This window comes from Thunnus maccoyii, chromosome 20, assembly GCF_910596095.1.
Source record: "Thunnus maccoyii chromosome 20, fThuMac1.1, whole genome shotgun sequence".
Lineage (NCBI taxonomy): Eukaryota > Metazoa > Chordata > Actinopteri > Scombriformes > Scombridae > Thunnus > Thunnus maccoyii.
The window spans coordinates 811,595-829,094 of NC_056552.1; the positions used below are offsets into that span (position 1 = coordinate 811,595).

At 39.8% G+C, this 17,500-nt stretch overlaps 1 protein-coding gene across 10 annotated transcripts in view; it reads right to left on the minus strand.

Moving 5' to 3' along the window:
• Window positions 1-17,500, minus strand: part of LOC121886790 (transcription factor COE3-like) — a 58,500-nt gene that overhangs the window by 35,714 nt on the left and 5,286 nt on the right. For 7 of the 10 annotated variants that reach the window (XM_042397116.1, XM_042397115.1, XM_042397114.1 and 4 more), the window contains exons 2-3: window positions 11,107-11,188; window positions 5,594-5,711 (exon numbers count right to left, since the gene is read on the minus strand). In XM_042397116.1, coding sequence (XP_042253050.1) covers window positions 5,594-5,711; window positions 11,107-11,188 — 200 coding nt within the window. Of the gene's footprint in view, window positions 1-5,593; window positions 5,712-11,106; window positions 11,523-15,720; window positions 15,755-15,775; window positions 15,929-17,500 lie in introns of those variants that run through there. The other 3 variants (XM_042397118.1, XM_042397119.1, XM_042397117.1) reach the window with 3 other exon arrangements.

Here is a 17,500-nt window from a genome sequence, read left to right on the forward strand (position 1 = left end):
TGAGTGTGTGTGTGTGTGTGTGTGTGTGTGTGTGTGTGTGTGTGTGTGTGTGTGAAGCAGAGCAGCTAATCTCATCACTGACAATTTAAGATGACATTACAGCACCTGACCTCTATTCTATTCTACTCTATTCTATTCTACTCTATTCTACTCTACTCTATTCTATTCTACTCTATTCTACTCTGTTCTGTTCTCTTACCATCAAGATTCCTCCTACTTTTTGGTTCCCCTCAGCTGCCAGAGGAAGTCGTCTCGTCTCGTTTAGTCTCATTTAGTCTAGTCTAGTCTTGTTTAGTCTCGTCTTGTTTAGACTCGTCTCGTCTCGTTTAGTCTCGCCTTGTTTAGTCTAGTCTAGTCTAGTCTAGATAAGTCTAGTCTCATTTAGTCTAGTCTCGTCTCGTTTAGTCTCGTCTCGTTTAGTCTCGTCTCGTTTAGTCTCGTCTTGTTTAGTCTAGTCTTGTTTAGTCTAGTCTAGTCTCGTCTCGTTTAGTCTCGTCTCGTTTAGTCTAGTCTCGTTTAGTCTAGTCTAGTCTAGTCTAGATAAGTCTAGTCTCATTTAGTCTAGTCTCGTCTCGTTTAGTCTCGTCTTGTTTAGTCTAGTCTAGATAAGTCTAGTCTCGTTTAGTCTAGTCTCGTCTCGTTTAGTCTCGTCTCGTTTAGTCTAGTCTCGTTTAGTCTAGTCTAGTCTAGTCTAGATAAGTCTAGTCTCATTTAGTCTAGTCTCGTCTCGTTTAGTCTCGTCTTGTCTAGTCTAGTCTAGATAAGTCTAGTCTCATTTAGTCTAGTCTAGTCTCATTTAGTCTAGTCTCGTCTCGTTTAGACTCGTCTTGTTTAGTCTAGTCTAGTCTAGTCTAGTTAAGTCTAGTCTCGTTTAGACTCGTCTCGTCTCATTTAGTCTAGTTAAGTCTAGTCTCGTTCAGTCTTGTTTAGTATAGTCTCGTCTGGTTTAGTCTGGTTTAGTCTAATCTCGTCTCGTTTAGTCTAGTTAAGTCTAGTCTTGTTTAGACTCGTCTCGTCTAGTCTAGTCTGGTTTAGTCTAGTCTGGTTTAGTCTAGTCTCGTCTCATTTAGTCTAGTCTGGTTTAGTCTAGTCTCGTCTCATTTAGTCTAGTCTTGTCTTGTTTAATCTCGTCTTGTCTCGTTTAGTCTCGTCTGGTTTTGTTTAGTCTTGTCTCATTTAGTCTAGTCTCGTCTGGTTTAGTCTAGTCTCATCTCGTTTAGTCTAGTCTCGTTTAGTCTAGTCTCGTCTCGTTTAGTCTAGTCTCGTCTCGTTTAGTCTAGTCTCATCTCGTTTAGTCTAGTCTCGTCTCGTTTGGTCTAGTCTCGTTTAGTCTAGTCTCGTCTCGTTTAGTCTCGTTTAGTCTAGTCTCGTCTCGTTTAGTCTAGTCTCGTTTAGTTTAGTCTCGTCTCGTTTAGTCTAGTCTCGTCTCGTTTAGTCTTGTTTAGTTTCGTCTCGTCTCGTTTAGTCTAGTCTCGTTTAGTCTAGTCTCGTCTCGTTTAGTCTAGTCTCGTTTAGTCTCGTCTCGTTTAGTCTCGTTTCGTTTAGTCTCGTCTCGTTTAGTCTCGTCTCGTTTAGTCTAGTCTAGTCTAGTCTAGATAAGTCTAGTCTCGTCTCGTTTAGTCTCGTTTCGTTTAGTCTCGTCTCGTTTAGTCTAGTCTCGTTTAGTCTAGTCTAGTCTAGTCTAGATAAGTCTAGTCTCATTTAGTCTAGTCTCGTCTCGTTTAGTCTCGTCTCGTTTAGTCTCGTCTCGTTTAGTCTCGTCTTGTTAAGTCTAGTCTAGTCTAGTCTAGATAAGTCTAGTCTCATTTAGTCTAGTCTCGTCTCGTTTAGTCTCGTCTTGTTTAGTCTAGTCTAGATAAGTCTAGTCTCGTTTAGACTCGTCTAGTCTTGTTTAGACTCGTCTTGTTTAGTCTAGTCTAGTCTAGTCTAGATAAGTCTAGTCTCATTTAGTCTAGTCTAGTCTCATTTAGTCTAGTCTCGTCTCGTTTAGTCTAGTCTCGTTTAGTCTAGTCTAGTCTCGTTTAGTCTAGTCTCGTCTCGTTTAGTCTAGTCTCATCTCGTTTAGTCTAGTCTCGTCTCGTTTAGTCTAGTCTCGTTTAGTCTAGTCTAGATAAGTCTAGTCTCGTTTAGACTCGTCTAGTCTTGTTTAGACTCGTCTTGTTTAGTCTAGTCTAGTCTAGTCTAGATAAGTCTAGTCTCATTTAGTCTAGTCTAGTCTCATTTAGTCTAGTCTCATCTCGTTTAGTCTAGTCTTGTTTAGTCTAGTCTCGTCTCGTTTAGTCTAGTCTCGTTTAGTCTAGTCTCGTCTCGTTTAGTCTAGTCTCGTCTCGTTTAGTCTAGTCTCGTCTCGTTTAGTCTAGTCTCGTCTCGTTTAGTCTTGTTTAGTTTTGTCTCGTCTCGTTTAGTCTAGTCTCGTTTAGTCTAGTCTCGTCTCGTTTAGTCTAGTCTCGTTTAGTCTAGTCTCGTCTCGTTTAGTCTAGTCTCGTTTAGTCTCGTCTCGTTTAGTCTCGTTTCGTTTAGTCTCGTCTCGTTTAGTCTCGTCTCGTTTAGTCTCGTCTCGTCTCGTTTAGTCTCGTCTCGTTTAGTCTAGTCTAGTCTAGTCTAGATAAGTCTAGTCTCATTTAGTCTAGTCTCGTCTTGTTTAGTCTCGTCTCGTTTAGGCTCGTCTTGTTTAGTCTAGTCTAGTCTAGTCTAGATAAGTCTAGTCTCATTTAGTCTAGTCTCGTCTCGTTTAGTCTCGTCTTGTTTAGTCTAGTCTAGATAAGTCTAGTCTCGTTTAGACTCGTCTAGTCTCGTTTAGACTCGTCTTGTTTAGTCTAGTCTAGTCTAGTCTAGTTAAGTCTAGTCTCGTTTAGACTCGTCTCGTCTCATTTAGTCTAGTTAAGTCTAGTCTCGTTCAGTCTTGTTTAGTATAGTCTCGTCTGGTTTAGTCTGGTTTAGTCTGGTTTAGTCTAATCTCGTCTCGTTTAGTCTAGTTAAGTCTAGTCTTGTTTAGACTCGTCTCGTCTAGTCTAGTCTGGTTTAGTCTAGTCTGGTTTAGTCTAGTCTCGTCTCATTTAGTCTAGTCTGGTTTAGTCTAGTCTGGTTTAGTCTAGTCTCGTCTCATTTAGTCTAGTCTTGTCTTGTTTAATCTTGTCTTGTCTCGTTTAGTCTCGTCTGGTTTCGTTTAGTCTTGTCTCATTTAGTCTAGTCTCGTCTGGTTTAGTCTAGTCTCATCTCGTTTAGTCTAGTCTCGTTTAGTCTAGTCTCGTCTCGTTTAGTCTAGTCTCGTTTAGTCTAGTCTCGTCTCGTTTAGTCTAGTCTCGTCTCGTTTAGTCTAGTCTCGTTTAGTCTAGTCTCGTCTCGTTTAGTCTAGTCTCATCTCGTTTAGTCTAGTCTCGTCTCGTTTAGTCTAGTCTCGTTTAGTCTTGTTTAGTTTCGTCTCGTCTCGTTTAGTCTAGTCTCATTTAGTCTAGTCTCGTCTCGTTTAGTCTAGTCTCGTTTAGTCTAGTCTCGTCTCGTTTAGTCTAGTCTCGTCTCGTTTAGTCTCGTCTCGTTTAGTCTAGTCTTGTTTAGTCTAGTCTCGTCTCGTTTAGTCTAGTCTCATTTAGTCTAGTCTCGTCTCGTTTAGTCTAGTCTCGTTTAGTCTAGTCTCGTTTAGTCTAGTCTAGTCTCGTTTAGTCTAGTCTTGTCTCGTTTAGTCTTGTTTAGTTTCGTCTCGTCTCGTTTAGTCTAGTCTCGTTTAGTCTAGTCTCGTCTCGTTTAGTCTAGTCTCGTTTAGTCTAGTCTAGTCTTGTTTAGTCTAGTCTCGTCTCGTTTAGTCTAGTCTCGTTTAGTCTAGTCTCGTCTCGTTTAGTCTAGTCTCATTTAGTCTAGTCTCGTCTCGTTTAGTCTAGTCTCGTTTAGTCTAGTCTAGTCTCGTTTAGTCTAGTCTCGTCTCGTTTAGTCTTGTTTAGTTTCGTCTCGTCTCGTTTAGTCTAGTCTCGTTTAGTCTAGTCTCGTCTCGTTTAGTCTAGTCTCGTTTAGTCTATTCTAGTCTTGTTTAGTCTAGTCTCGTCTCGTTTAGTCTAGTCTCGTTTAGTCTCGTCTCGTTTAGTCTTGTTTCGTTTAGTCTCGTCTCGTTTAGTCTCGTCTCGTTTAGTCTCGTCTCGTTTAGTCTATTCTAGTCTTGTTTAGTCTAGTCATGTCTCGTTTAGTCTAGTCTCATTTAGTCTAGTCTCGTCTAGTCTTCTTTATTCTAGTCATGTCTTGTTTAGTCTAGTCTAGTCTCGTTTAGTCTAGTCTTGTTTAGTTTTGTCTCGTCTCGTTTAGTTTTGTCATGTCTCGTCTCGTCTAGTTTAGTTTAGTTTAGTTGAAGCAGTGAGAGAGAGACACATATCTACAAATCTTCAAAGAAACCACGATATAGTTCAACACTTATTTCCATTTATGTTGCTGGTTTAAAGCTGTAACAACGTCAACATCAGTATTCCCATCGAAGTCCCGTTCACCTTGTCTCACTTCACCATCAATAGACGTTTTCAGTTTCATGTGAATTACATCGCTGAGTACGTTGCTACGGACGCAGTTCCAACCATAGAAGCTAAGAAACTATTTCTTTTAGCAGAAGCAATAAAATCATTTTTAAATCAATAAAACCATTTTTGAATCAATATTTTGTGTCAAAGTGTTGATTTCTTTAGTAAACAGCAGTGTAATAAGCAGGATAATGTGATTCAAGACGTGCGGAAGGAGTCCAGAGGAACAAACACTCATGTTGATGTTGAACCTATCAAACCTTCGCAGTCAGGAGTCAGTGGTGCTACAGTCAAAGTGTTTAGTGTTTGTGAAGTGTTGACGCCGTGTTAATCAGTCTCACACTGAGACTGTTGACCTGCTGACTGCTGACCTGTAACTTCTCATTTTCTTTCAGATGTGTTTCACATCGGCCTCGCTGCTTTAAACAGAACAAAGTGCTGCTGCAGAGCGAAGACACAAACAGTAAAATGAGAGAGAGGGTTCAAACCCACGGGACTCTGCTGCGCTCTGATTGGGAGGGGTGGTTTCCATGGTTACTGTCTTTAATTAGGAGGGCAATTAAAGAGGTTGAACGGCCTGCAAAAAGACACACACACACACACACACACACACACACACACACACACACACACACACTGTCTGTCCTCTCTGGGGACAGCGAGGCGTCTGGTCTTCCTACCCACAAGCCACTGGGGCGATTTCTCTTCAAAGACCAAATTACTCTCCTCTCTCTGCCTCCACTCAGTTCAGCCTGCTGGGTTTAGCTGTTTTAGCGCCGTGTCAGAGCAGCTTTTATTATATTATTACATCATTTCAGATAAAATCAATCCACTCTGATCAGCTGTCTGTCATTACAACATGAATTCATTTTATCATAATGACTCCATTAACTAAATATTTTAATTTGCATTAACAGGAAACAGCAGAAACATATTAACATGATAAACCAGACAGTCCTGGATAACGTGTCCTTTCAGAAGTGAACTACGGAGTTCCTCAGGGTTCCGTACTGGGTCCTCTCATGTTTCCTTTGTTCCTCATTCACTTCAGTACAGAGTTTTATTAAAGGATGTAGTGAAAACTTAAACCTTCATACCTTCAGACGGGTCCAGTCTCCGGGCTCGGCGGCCATGTTTGGAGTTGTTGTGTACGAACATGTTGTCAGAGACGGCGAGAACATGACCGTCCACGTTTACCGTCGTAGATACCACCACCTGCAAACACACACACACACACAAAACTTTACTTAAACCTGCAAGTTTTTAAAGCCAGAATCATCTGAAATATGACTGTAGTCTGAGGGAACAAACAGGGACCGGAGCACACGATTAATTCACAGACTAACGTTTGACACCACCAAGCTAGACCAGGAAGTTTATGTTCTTCTGTTTCTGACATGATGTCAGACTGACTACGGCAGCTTCCACCCTCACAATCATCATCCAATAGATCTGAAACCCTGATCAACCGATTATCTAGAACGACATACGTCACATATGTTGTTTGCTTTGTGTCTTTGTTGAAACGTCGGTGTGCTCTGGAAGTCTGCTGTCCTCCAACTGAGAGTCTTTCCCAGCATGCATTGGGTGACACAGAGGTCATCCTCTCTTTCTGTATGTATCATTTATTGTGCACAAATCAAGAAATCGTGACAGAAGGTCACCAAGAGAATCAGAGTTCGTCCTCTGAGGAACCTTAAAATCCAAGGAAATGATCACAGAAGACCACAGTAAGTATATATTTTATTATATTATGAAATATATATTTTTGCCACCCAAAAAATAATCAAAGTCATTTTTAAAGATCTGAATCAAATCACAATGTTTTTCATATGTGAAGTGTTTAAAAATCCTGAAATAAAACAAATTTAATCTGCATTTTTTTGTTGTTCTGTAGCAGAAATCCCTGCTGAGACCTGTAGACGCTCAAATAAAACTAAAATAATAATAAAAAGGTAAACAACAACAAATCAACAACCAAAACAAAAAGTAAAGAAATACAATTTAAAAATGTCAAGTCTCATTTTAAAACATAACAGAATAATGTGTAAAAACATAATAAATAAAAACTAGAATATGTTTTTAATAAATAATAATTAAACAACAATCAGTGCTGCCATCTACTGTCTGATGTCACGGCGTCTCTCTGGACGCTGACAGTTCGCCGGGCGGCGGCCATTCATCATCCCCGGTCCGGTTGCCGTGGCGAGGTTGTTGCTGTTGATCCATGGCGACGGAGCAGAAGGTCACGGAGAGAGAGCGAGTAGAGGTGTCCTCTCTGTCGCCACGGTGACTAACCGGCACATCCTTCACCCCTGCTGTCGCCACGACAACCGCCGACCAGTCCGGAGGCTTCACCTGACTTCACCTGTCTCACACACACCCCCCCCCCCCCCCCCCCCCCCCCTCCTGGTTTAACTGGACTTAACATCCTGTCAGCTCGCTCAGCGCAGCGTGGAGAGAGAGTGTGTTACTGTGTGTGTGTGTGTGTGTGTGTGTGTGTGTGTGTGTATGTGTGTGTGTGTGTGTGTGTGTGTGTGTGTGTGTATGTGTATGTGTGTGTGTGTGTGTGTGTGTGTGTGTGTGTGTGTGTGTGTGACAGCAGACACACAGGAGGAGAAAATCCTCTAACAACACGTCTCCTCTTTTCTTCTTCTTTTGTTTCAGACTGAAATGTCTCAGCAGCAGTCGGACGGATTCACACGTTCATCTTCCTCATGAGGATGAGGATGCCGAGTTCTCCTCCAGCAGATCAAACATTTACTTTAGTTTATGAACGAATACCTGCAGCATCTTTACACTATTATCACTGTACAGACTCTGACTGTACTCTTAGTATGATAATAATAATAATAATAATAATAATAATAATAAAGTGCTTTAACAGACAAACAGCTGCTGACAAAACAAAAACAAAAGATGAAAATTAAGATAAAAAGAGAAGAAGAAAGATGAAAAGACGACGGGATTTAAAGACGTCACAGGAAGTTACTGACCGCACGGCATCGTGGGATTGACATCTTCAGACACTTTGATCCGTTTTGTTATCAAACCAGTCGACAGTTTCTCCATCATTAAACTGATGACATCATCCTCTCACGTGACGTCTCCGTCTTTGATTCTCCGTGTTGTTTCTTCCTCTTCATCTTCCTCTTCATCTCTTCTTGTTTTCATCTTTCTTTTTTTTATTATATTATTTAATCCACTTGTTTAGTAATTTTCTTCTCTTTTCACTCTTTTTCTGTTTTTTCTTTCTCATCTTTTCTTCTTCTCCTCTTTTTCTTTCCTTCCTCTCTTCTCACATTCAGAGCTTCATCTCACTGCCTCCATCTTTCTTTTGTCTTCTTCTCTGTCTCTTTGTATTCTTCCCGTATTTTATTTCCTGCTCTTGTTGAAGCTAATGGGATAACACAGCTGATCAATAATGAGAGGATCAATCACAGACAGCGTGTCACTGATCGGCCATCAGCTGGTTCTTGTTGTTAAGTGTCTGATGAATGAACAGAGCTGCAGAGACGAGACTCGGCCAGTCACATGACCTCATGTTCACTTCAACGTTAAACCACATGAATCTTCTCAAATATGAACAGAAGACACGTTATTGATTACCTCTGACAGACAAGCTGATATTGTCTGTCTAAGACGAAGTAAACAACAACATAAACAAACAGAAACCAACAAAACAAAACATCATTAAACCAGATTTCAGCAGAAACATCGTCACGAACGTCGTCTCTGTTTCTGCTCGTTGTCCTGACGACAGTACTGTAGTACTGTGAGAGGTACTATACTGTAGTATTAGTACTATACAGTACTGTAGTACTGTGAGAAGTACTATACAGTACTGTAGTACTGTGACAGGTACTATACTGTAGTATTAGTACTATACAGTACTGTAGTACTGTGAGAAGTACTATACAGTACTGTAGTACTGTGAGAAGTACTATACAGTACTGTAGTACTGTGACAGGTACTATACAGTAGTATTAGTACTATACAGTACTGTAGCACTGTGACAGGTACTATACAGTACTGTAGTACTGTGAGGAGTACTATATTGTAGTATTAGTACTATACAGTACTGTAGTACTGTGAGGAGTACTATACTGTAGTATTAGTACTATACAGTACTGTAGTACTGTGAGGAGTACTATACAGTACTGTAGTACTGTGAGGAGTACTATACTGTAGTATTAGTACTATACAGTACTGTAGTACTGTGACAGGTACTATACAGTACTGTAGTACTGTGAGGAGTACTATACTGTAGTATTAGTACTATACAGTACTGTAGTACTGTGACAGGTACTATACAGTACTGTAGTACTGTGAGGAGTACTATACTGTAGTATTAGTACTATACAGTACTGTAGTACTGTGAGGAGTACTATACTGTAGTATTAGTACTATACAGTACTGTAGTACTGTGAGAGGTACTATACTGTAGTATTAGTACTATACAGTACTGTAGTACTGTGAGGAGTACTATACTGTAGTATTAGTACTATACAGTACTGTAGTACTGTGAGAGGTACTATACTGTAGTATTAGTACTATACAGTACTGTAGTACTGTGAGGAGTACTATACTGTAGTATTAGTACTATACAGTACTGTAGTACTGTGACAGGTACTATACAGTACTGTAGTACTGTGAGGAGTACTATACTGTAGTATTAGTACTATACAGTACTGTAGTACTGTGAGGAGTACTATACTGTAGTATTAGTACTATACAGTACTGTAGTACTGTGAGTCTGTATGTAAATGATTGATATAATATCATCGGGCTTTCAGGGATTAAAGAACCGTGTTGGTGAAACATTCTGAGTCTTCTGATGTCAGAACATGTATTGATTTTGCTGAACCATCATCTTGATTGATCTGATCACTCTGATTGTTCTCTATCAGCCAGCAGGGATCAATAAAGACACTCAGCATCGATGCAGCTGAAACATGATGTCAAGTTCAAAGAGCATCTTTACTCTCTGATTGGCTGACAGACAGACCGTCAGACAGACCGTCCAGCTTTTACTTCATATTACAAGATTCTACTTTATGTCTCTAACCTGGTGTCAGTGGTGGAGGAAGGACGGAGATATTCACTAAAAGTATCAGTATCAGTATTAGTATTAGTATCAGTATCAGTATTAGTATCAGTATCAGTATTAGTATTAGTATTAGTATCAGTATTAGTATTAGTATTAGTATTAGTATCAGTATCAGTATTAGTATTAGTATCAGTATCAGTATTAGTATTAGTATTAGTATTAGTATCAGTATCAGTATTAGTATTAGTATTGGTATCAGTATCAGTATTAGTATCAGCCAAATATACTTAATATAAATTAAGTATCAACAGTAAAAGTACTCGTTATGTAAAATGTTTCCACTTAGTGTTACATTTAAATGTTAAATTGTACTTTACTAAATGTTCTTTATTTTCCTGTTAAAGCTTTTATTTAGTGAGATTATTGTGGGACAAAATTTTTAAAAACTCACAAACAAACACACAGACAGTCAGTCAGACAGACAGTCAGACAGACAGACAGACAGTCAGACAGTCAGTCAGACAGTCAGTCAGTCAGACAGTCAGACAGACAGTCAGACAGACAGTCAGACAGACAGACAGACAGACAGACAGTCAGACAGACAGACAGGCAGACAGACAGTCAGACAGTCAGTCAGACAGACAGTCAGACAGACAGACAGACAGACAGACAGACAGACAGACAGTCAGACAGACAGTCAGTCAGACAGAAAGTCAGACAGACAGACAGACAGTCAGACAGACAGACAGACAGTCAGACAGACAGACAGACAGTCAGACAGACAGACAGACAGTCAGACAGACAGTCAGACAGACAGGCAGACAGACAGGCAGACAGACAGGCAGACAGACAGTCAGACAGACAGACAGACAGTCAGACAGACAGTCAGACAGACAGGCAGACAGACAGTCAGACAGACAGACAGTCAGACAGACAGACAGACAGACAGACAGTCAGACAGACAGTCAGTCAGACAGACAGTCAGTCAGACAGACAGTCAGTCAGACAGACAGTCAGTCAGACAGTCAGTCAGACAGTCAGACAGTCAGTCAGACAGACAGTCAGTCAGACAGTCAGTCAGACAGTCAGACAGTCAGTCAGACAGACAGTCAGTCAGACAGTCAGTCAGACAGTCAGACAGTCAGACAGACAGACAGTCAGACAGACAGACAGTCAGACAGACAGACAGACAGTCAGACAGACAGACAGTCAGACAGACAGTCAGACAGTCAGTCAGACAGACAGTCAGACAGTCAGTCAGACAGACAGTCAGACAGGCAGGTAGTTCCCTGTTGATCTCTCATATCATATCTGCAAAGCAATAAGCCTGGGGCCGCCCCGCTGCTATGCATTATGGGTACAGCAGGTCCTCCGCAGCCATGTCCTGCCCTTTAGGGAAATTAATTCAGCTTTGTGTGTGCGTGCGTGCGTGCGTGCGCGTGCGTGCGTGCGTGCGTGTACGTGCATGTGTGTGCGTGCGTGTGTGTGCGTGCGTGTGTGTGTGTCTGTGTGCGTGTGTGTGCGTGTGTGTGTGTGTGTCTGTGTGCGTGTGTGTGTTACCTGGAACCTCCTCATGTCTCGTGGGTTCCCTGCGTTCTTCAGACAGTTCTGGTTACACTTGAGGAAGAACTTGAGGAAGAACCTGCGGACAGACGGACGAGACTCATGAACACAATAACAGCCGGATCATGTGTCAGAGCAGAGATGGCGCTGGAGGAAGTACTGACATCTTTCAGTGAAGTAAAAGTCGCAGTAACACTGAATAAAAATACTCTTTTTCAAGTAGAAGTCCTGTATAGAACATTTGAGTTCAGCTTCTGTCATGTGTGTCGTAATAAAACACTGATGTGCTCATCAGCTCTACGTGACCCTGAACACAACTACACTGTAAGAGATGAAGGACATCAAAGCTTCATCTGTCTGTCAGCTACATTTACTGTAGTACTGTATTTAAGTACAGTTTTGAAGTACTTGTACTTTACTTGAGTATTTCCATGTGATGCTACTTTCTACATTTCAGAGGGAAATATTGTACTTTCTACTCCACTACATTTATTTGACAGCTTTAGTTACTTTTCAGATGAAGATTTGACACAATGGATAATATAACAAGCTTTTAAAATACAACACATTGTTAAAGATGAAACCAGTGGTTTCCAACCTTTTTGTCTTTTGACGTCTTACAAAAAGCAGTGTGTAGTCGGGGTCACATTTCACATGTCTATGAGTTGTTAACAGCTCCACCAAATAGTGATTTTTCCCTCTAAACTTCTCACATGCTTTCATTTCAATAAATGTTCAAATGATCCAATATTTCAGCAAAAATCAAAGATTAGAGAAAAAGTCCAAAAACTGAAAACAGATTTGTGTATCAGAACTTTGTTTTTTCTTCTTTCCTCTCCCATTAATCATCTCACCACCCCTCAGATTTATCTGCTGACCCTTTGGAGGGGCCCGACCCCTAGGTTGGGAACCACTGGACTAAACTAGCTAACTGTATATAAAGTAGTGTAAACTAGCTCCACCTCCAGCAGCTACAACAGTAACATGCTGCTCTAACACTGATGCTTCACTATTAATAATCTAATGATGTCATATATAATAATATATCAGTCAGAGGGACCAAACCACTACTTTTACTGCAATACTTTAACTACATCAAGCTCATAATACTTATGTACTTTTACTGCAATACTTTAACTACATCAAGCTCATAATACTTATGTACTTGTACTTGTACTGTAGTACGCTCTCAGTCTATGACTGGCTGTATGTTAACGTATCAAACTGGGTAAATATAAATGACACAGTCGTCTCTCTCTGTCATTCTAACAACTATAACCCTGAACCTTCTCTCATCTATTCATACTGTCTCTCTCTCTCTCTGCTGTCATCCTCCCTCTCCTCCATCTCCTCCCCCTCTCCTCTCCTCTGTCTCTCTCCCAGGAGAGATGGAGGGATGGAGGAGAGAAGACAAAGAACAGAGACTGCAGCTGCATCCAGAAACAACCTGAAACCTCAAAACCAAACCTCTAGTTTCAGTTAGAGATGATTTATATTGCTGTGGTTTTTATTCTCTCTCTCCCTCTCTCTCTCTCTCTCTCACACACACACACACACACACACACACACACACACACACACACACACAACACAAACACACACACACACAAACACACACAACAAACTGAAACCAAGCAGGTAATTAGTCGAGGCAGCCGTCAATCACAGCCAGAGTTCATTAGATTTATCAGGAATTTTAGGAAAAGAAATTGAGGGGGGGGGGGGGGGGGCGTCTGTCTGAAGCCACGCAGGATCTACAGTACCACAGCATCACAGCGGTTTCCATAGTAACGGGATGTAAACACACACACATAGAAGGACAAAAAAGACAAAACTCTCTCTCAGGCGATGTTTGAGTCTCTGAGGGTCTCAGCAGTATTGATTACCCAGCATTCCTTGCTGCTCGTCTCTAATGAGCCTACAGAAGGACAAAGTGCTGACACCAACACACACACCAACACACACACACACACACACACACACACCAACACACACACCAACACACACACACACACACACTGAACAGATGCTCTGTAAACAAATCAGCCGTTTCTGTTGAAACACATCAGCACGTCGGTGCGATTCAGTACAAATACTATCAATCTATAATCAATACAGGAGGAAGTGACTGTAACACGGAAATTATAAACACGTCTGAAATTATTTTCACGAGTTCCAGTTTGGATTTCTGGAAACAGGAAACCCTTTGAATCCTGCAGCGTCTTCTCTTTATGTCCAGTCTCTTCGACTTTTTACTAAACAACCAGATATTTGATGTGAAATATTGATCCCCCTACCACAAGCTATCATGATATGATATGATATGATATGATATGATATGATATGATATGATATGATATGATATGATATGATATGATATGATATGATATGATATGATATGATATGATATGATATTAGCCTTTGTGTTGTTGGATATTGATGGACAAATAAAGTATTTTAATATTTTTTGTTCAGGCTGTTTTGGCTGAAATGTCGTCGTTAAGCGTGCGACTGGTACTCGATGCTCTCGGAGACGTTTTATGGTGAAAAACTAAGAATGTTGAACAAACTGAGATCTGAAGAACTTGTTTTGGTTTGATGAATAATTCTGAGACAGTTGAGATATCACAAGTTCATCATATACAGACATGTTTCCAGTTGTATTGATCGGATATTTATGAACTGGTTTTAGAGTTTGTTGACGTGTTTCTCTCAGTGACTCTGCTTCATCTGGACGTCCTGCAACCTTTACAGATAAATGTCTCTGATTGATTGAGTGATCAATAAAAGATCAATAATTTATAGAGTTTCCTTCAACTCGTCCAGTTAGGAGAAACTTTTAGCTGTTGAACTGTTGAACATGAGCATCAATGTTCTGTATGAACATATAAACACATAAACATGTGAACAAATGAACATGTGAACATGTGAACATGTGAACAAATGAACATGTGAACATGTGAACATGTGAACATATGAACATGTGAACATGTGAAAATATGAACATGTGAACATGTGAACAAATGAACATGTGAACAAATGAACATGTGAACACATGAACACATGAACATGTGAACATGTGAACAAATGAACATGTGAACATGTGAACAAATGAACATGTGAACATGTGAACATGTGAACAAATGAACATGTGAACATGTGAACAAATGAACATGTGAACATATAAACATGTGAACAAATGAACATATGAACACATGAACATGTGAACATGTGAACATGTGAACACATGAACATGTGAACATGTGAAAATATGAACATGTGAACATGTGAAAATATGAACGTGAACATGTGAAAATATGAACATGTGAACAAATGAACAAATGAACATATGAACATGTGAACATGTGAACATGTGAACACATGAACATATGAACATATGAAGATATGAACATGTGAACATATGAACATATGAACATGTGAACATGTGAACAAATGAACATGTGAACAGATGAACATGTGAACATGTGAAAATATGAAAATGTGAACGTGAAAATATGAACATGTGAACATGTGAACATATGAACACATGAACACGTGAACATGTGAACATGTGAAAATATGAACATATGAACATGTGAACATGTGAACATGTGAACATATGAACATGTGAACATATGAACATATGAACATGTGAACATGTGAAAATATGAACATATGAACATGTGAACATGTGAACATATGAACACATGAACACGTGAACATGTGAACATGTGAAAATATGAACATATAAACATGTGAACATGTGAACATGTGAACATATAAACATGTGAACATATAAACATGTGAACATGTGAACATGTGAACATATGAACATATGAACATGTGAACATGTGAACATGTGAACATATGAACACATGAACACGTGAACATGTGAACATGTGAAAATATGAACATATAAACATGTGAACATGTGAACATGTGAACATATAAACGTGAACATGTGAACATATAAACATGTGAACATGTGAACATGTGAACATATAAACGTGAACATATAAACATGTGAACATGTGAACATGTGAACATATGAACATGTGAACATGTGAACATGTGAACATATAAACATGAACATATGAACATATGAACATGTGAACATGTGAAAATATGAACATATAAACGTGAACATGTGAACATATAAACATGTGAACATGTGAACATGTGAACATATAAACGTGAACATATAAACGTGAACATGTGAACATGTGAACATATGAACATGTGAACATGTGAACATGTGAACATATAAACATGTGAACATGTGAACATGTGAAAATATGAACATATAAACATGTGAACATGTGAAAATATGAACATATGAACATGTGAACATGTGAAAATATGAACATATGAACATGTGAACACAGCAGCAGCAGGAAGCTGCTCTCTGAGTCTGCGATGTCACGGTGTTTGTCTGAAGATAACCTCAGTGTGTCGGCGTGACCTCTGACCTCTGATCAGCTGCTCACACACACACACACACACACACATACACACACACACACACACACACAGTCTTATCACCGTGGTAACCACCCAGCATCATTCAGTCTCAGCTGATCGTCACCTTATCTTCAGACACACAGACTCAACTTATCTACACTTCTCCTTCTTTCCTCTCCTCTCTTCTCCTCATCTTCCTCTTCACCTCCACCTCTGTCTTCCTCCTCCTCCTCTTCACCTCCTCTCCTCCCTCTCTTCTTCTTCTATGTTAGTTTTTCTGCACTTCGTCTCTTCTTTTCTCCTCCTCTGAATGAGCGAGAGATCGAGGTCGTAAATCTACACGTAGGACAGATTAAGCTTTCAATTTGTTATCTGATAAGCAGGGAAGACCCGGCACACACACACACACACACACACACACACACACACACACACACACACTGAAAACACACACACACACACACTCTATTACTGCTCATATTTACGAGCAGGAAATTAGGACGCACTGCAAATTTATCTCCAAGAAGAATGAATGTCACACACACTCTGACACTAAACCTGAACACACACTCTGACACATACACACACACACACATACACACACACACACACCTACTCTGACACACACTGTGTTGGAGTTAATATGCTCTGTGAGGTAGAAAATGTAGTCGCAGTGTGAGGAGGAATTATACTGATGGTAATGTACTGCCACAGAGTGTGTGTGTGTGTGTGTGAGTGTGTGTGTGTGTGTGTGTGTGAGTGTGTGTGTGTGTGTGTGTGAGTGTGTGTGTGTGTGTGTGTGTGTGTGTGTGATTTACGTGCTGTTGGCAGCGCTGCCTGTTAATCTGATGCGAGTCATTTACACACCGCTCGCTCTCTCTTCTGTCGCAGCTTCATCTTTACTTTAAAGCAGCTGCTCTCTTTAAACTCAGTCACCTTCCACGTTAATCAATTATCAGATATTATGAGTAAAGAAAGAAAACGTGTCTGTTAAACGGGATCGCAGAGAGCTTTTCCTCATCGGAGGGTCTGAGGACGCAGGATGTTGTACAGCTGAGGTTAATCCTGTATACAAATAAAACGGACTTGACAGAAAAGTCAAACATGTTGTAGATTAAACATGAGATTAGACGTGTTTCAGTTTACTGAGTGATCAAGAAAACATCTTTTCTAATAGATATTTTTGATATCATTGAGGAATCATTTACTACATAACCAGCAGTGATGTCACGGAGTCCTGGAGTACACTGTGACATCACTGCAGCGTCACTCTGATCTTCAAAACCAAACCGAATAAAACACAAATAAATTATCTCCGTGACAACCGAAACAACCTGCGTTTAATATGTAAACGAGCAAAACATCCTGCTGGTAACGAAAACACATTTAAATAGTAATTAGCACAGTCAAGAGATAATTAACGACAACTGTCACAGGTAACTGATTAACGAGCTGAACGAGGAGGAGAAACTAAACCGATGAGAGAAGCAGCAATCAATCACAGACATTGATCTGACGATGTCACATCAGAGTATCAATACTTTATATTTTTAAATCATGTCATCACACTCGCTGATTATTTACAGATGTTGTTTTTTTGTTTTGTTTTGTTTTTGTAATTTTTATTTGACATTAACAGGCTTTTATATTTATTTATAATCTCACATTGAACTCAAACTACAAACTGTTTTATGTTATTTTTTTTTACGTTTTTTTTTTTTTTATATATATATTTTTTCTTTATTGACGGCCTTCGGATTCACAAAAGACAATTACAAATAATTCACACCTGTTAACAAAAATCACACATAAAGAGAAAAATAAATAAATTAAATAATAATAATAATGGAAATTTGAAGATATGTCGCCTTTAACGTGTATATTAAAGGGGGAACGACGTCTATCTGCTCCTCATCAAGGGATATGTTTT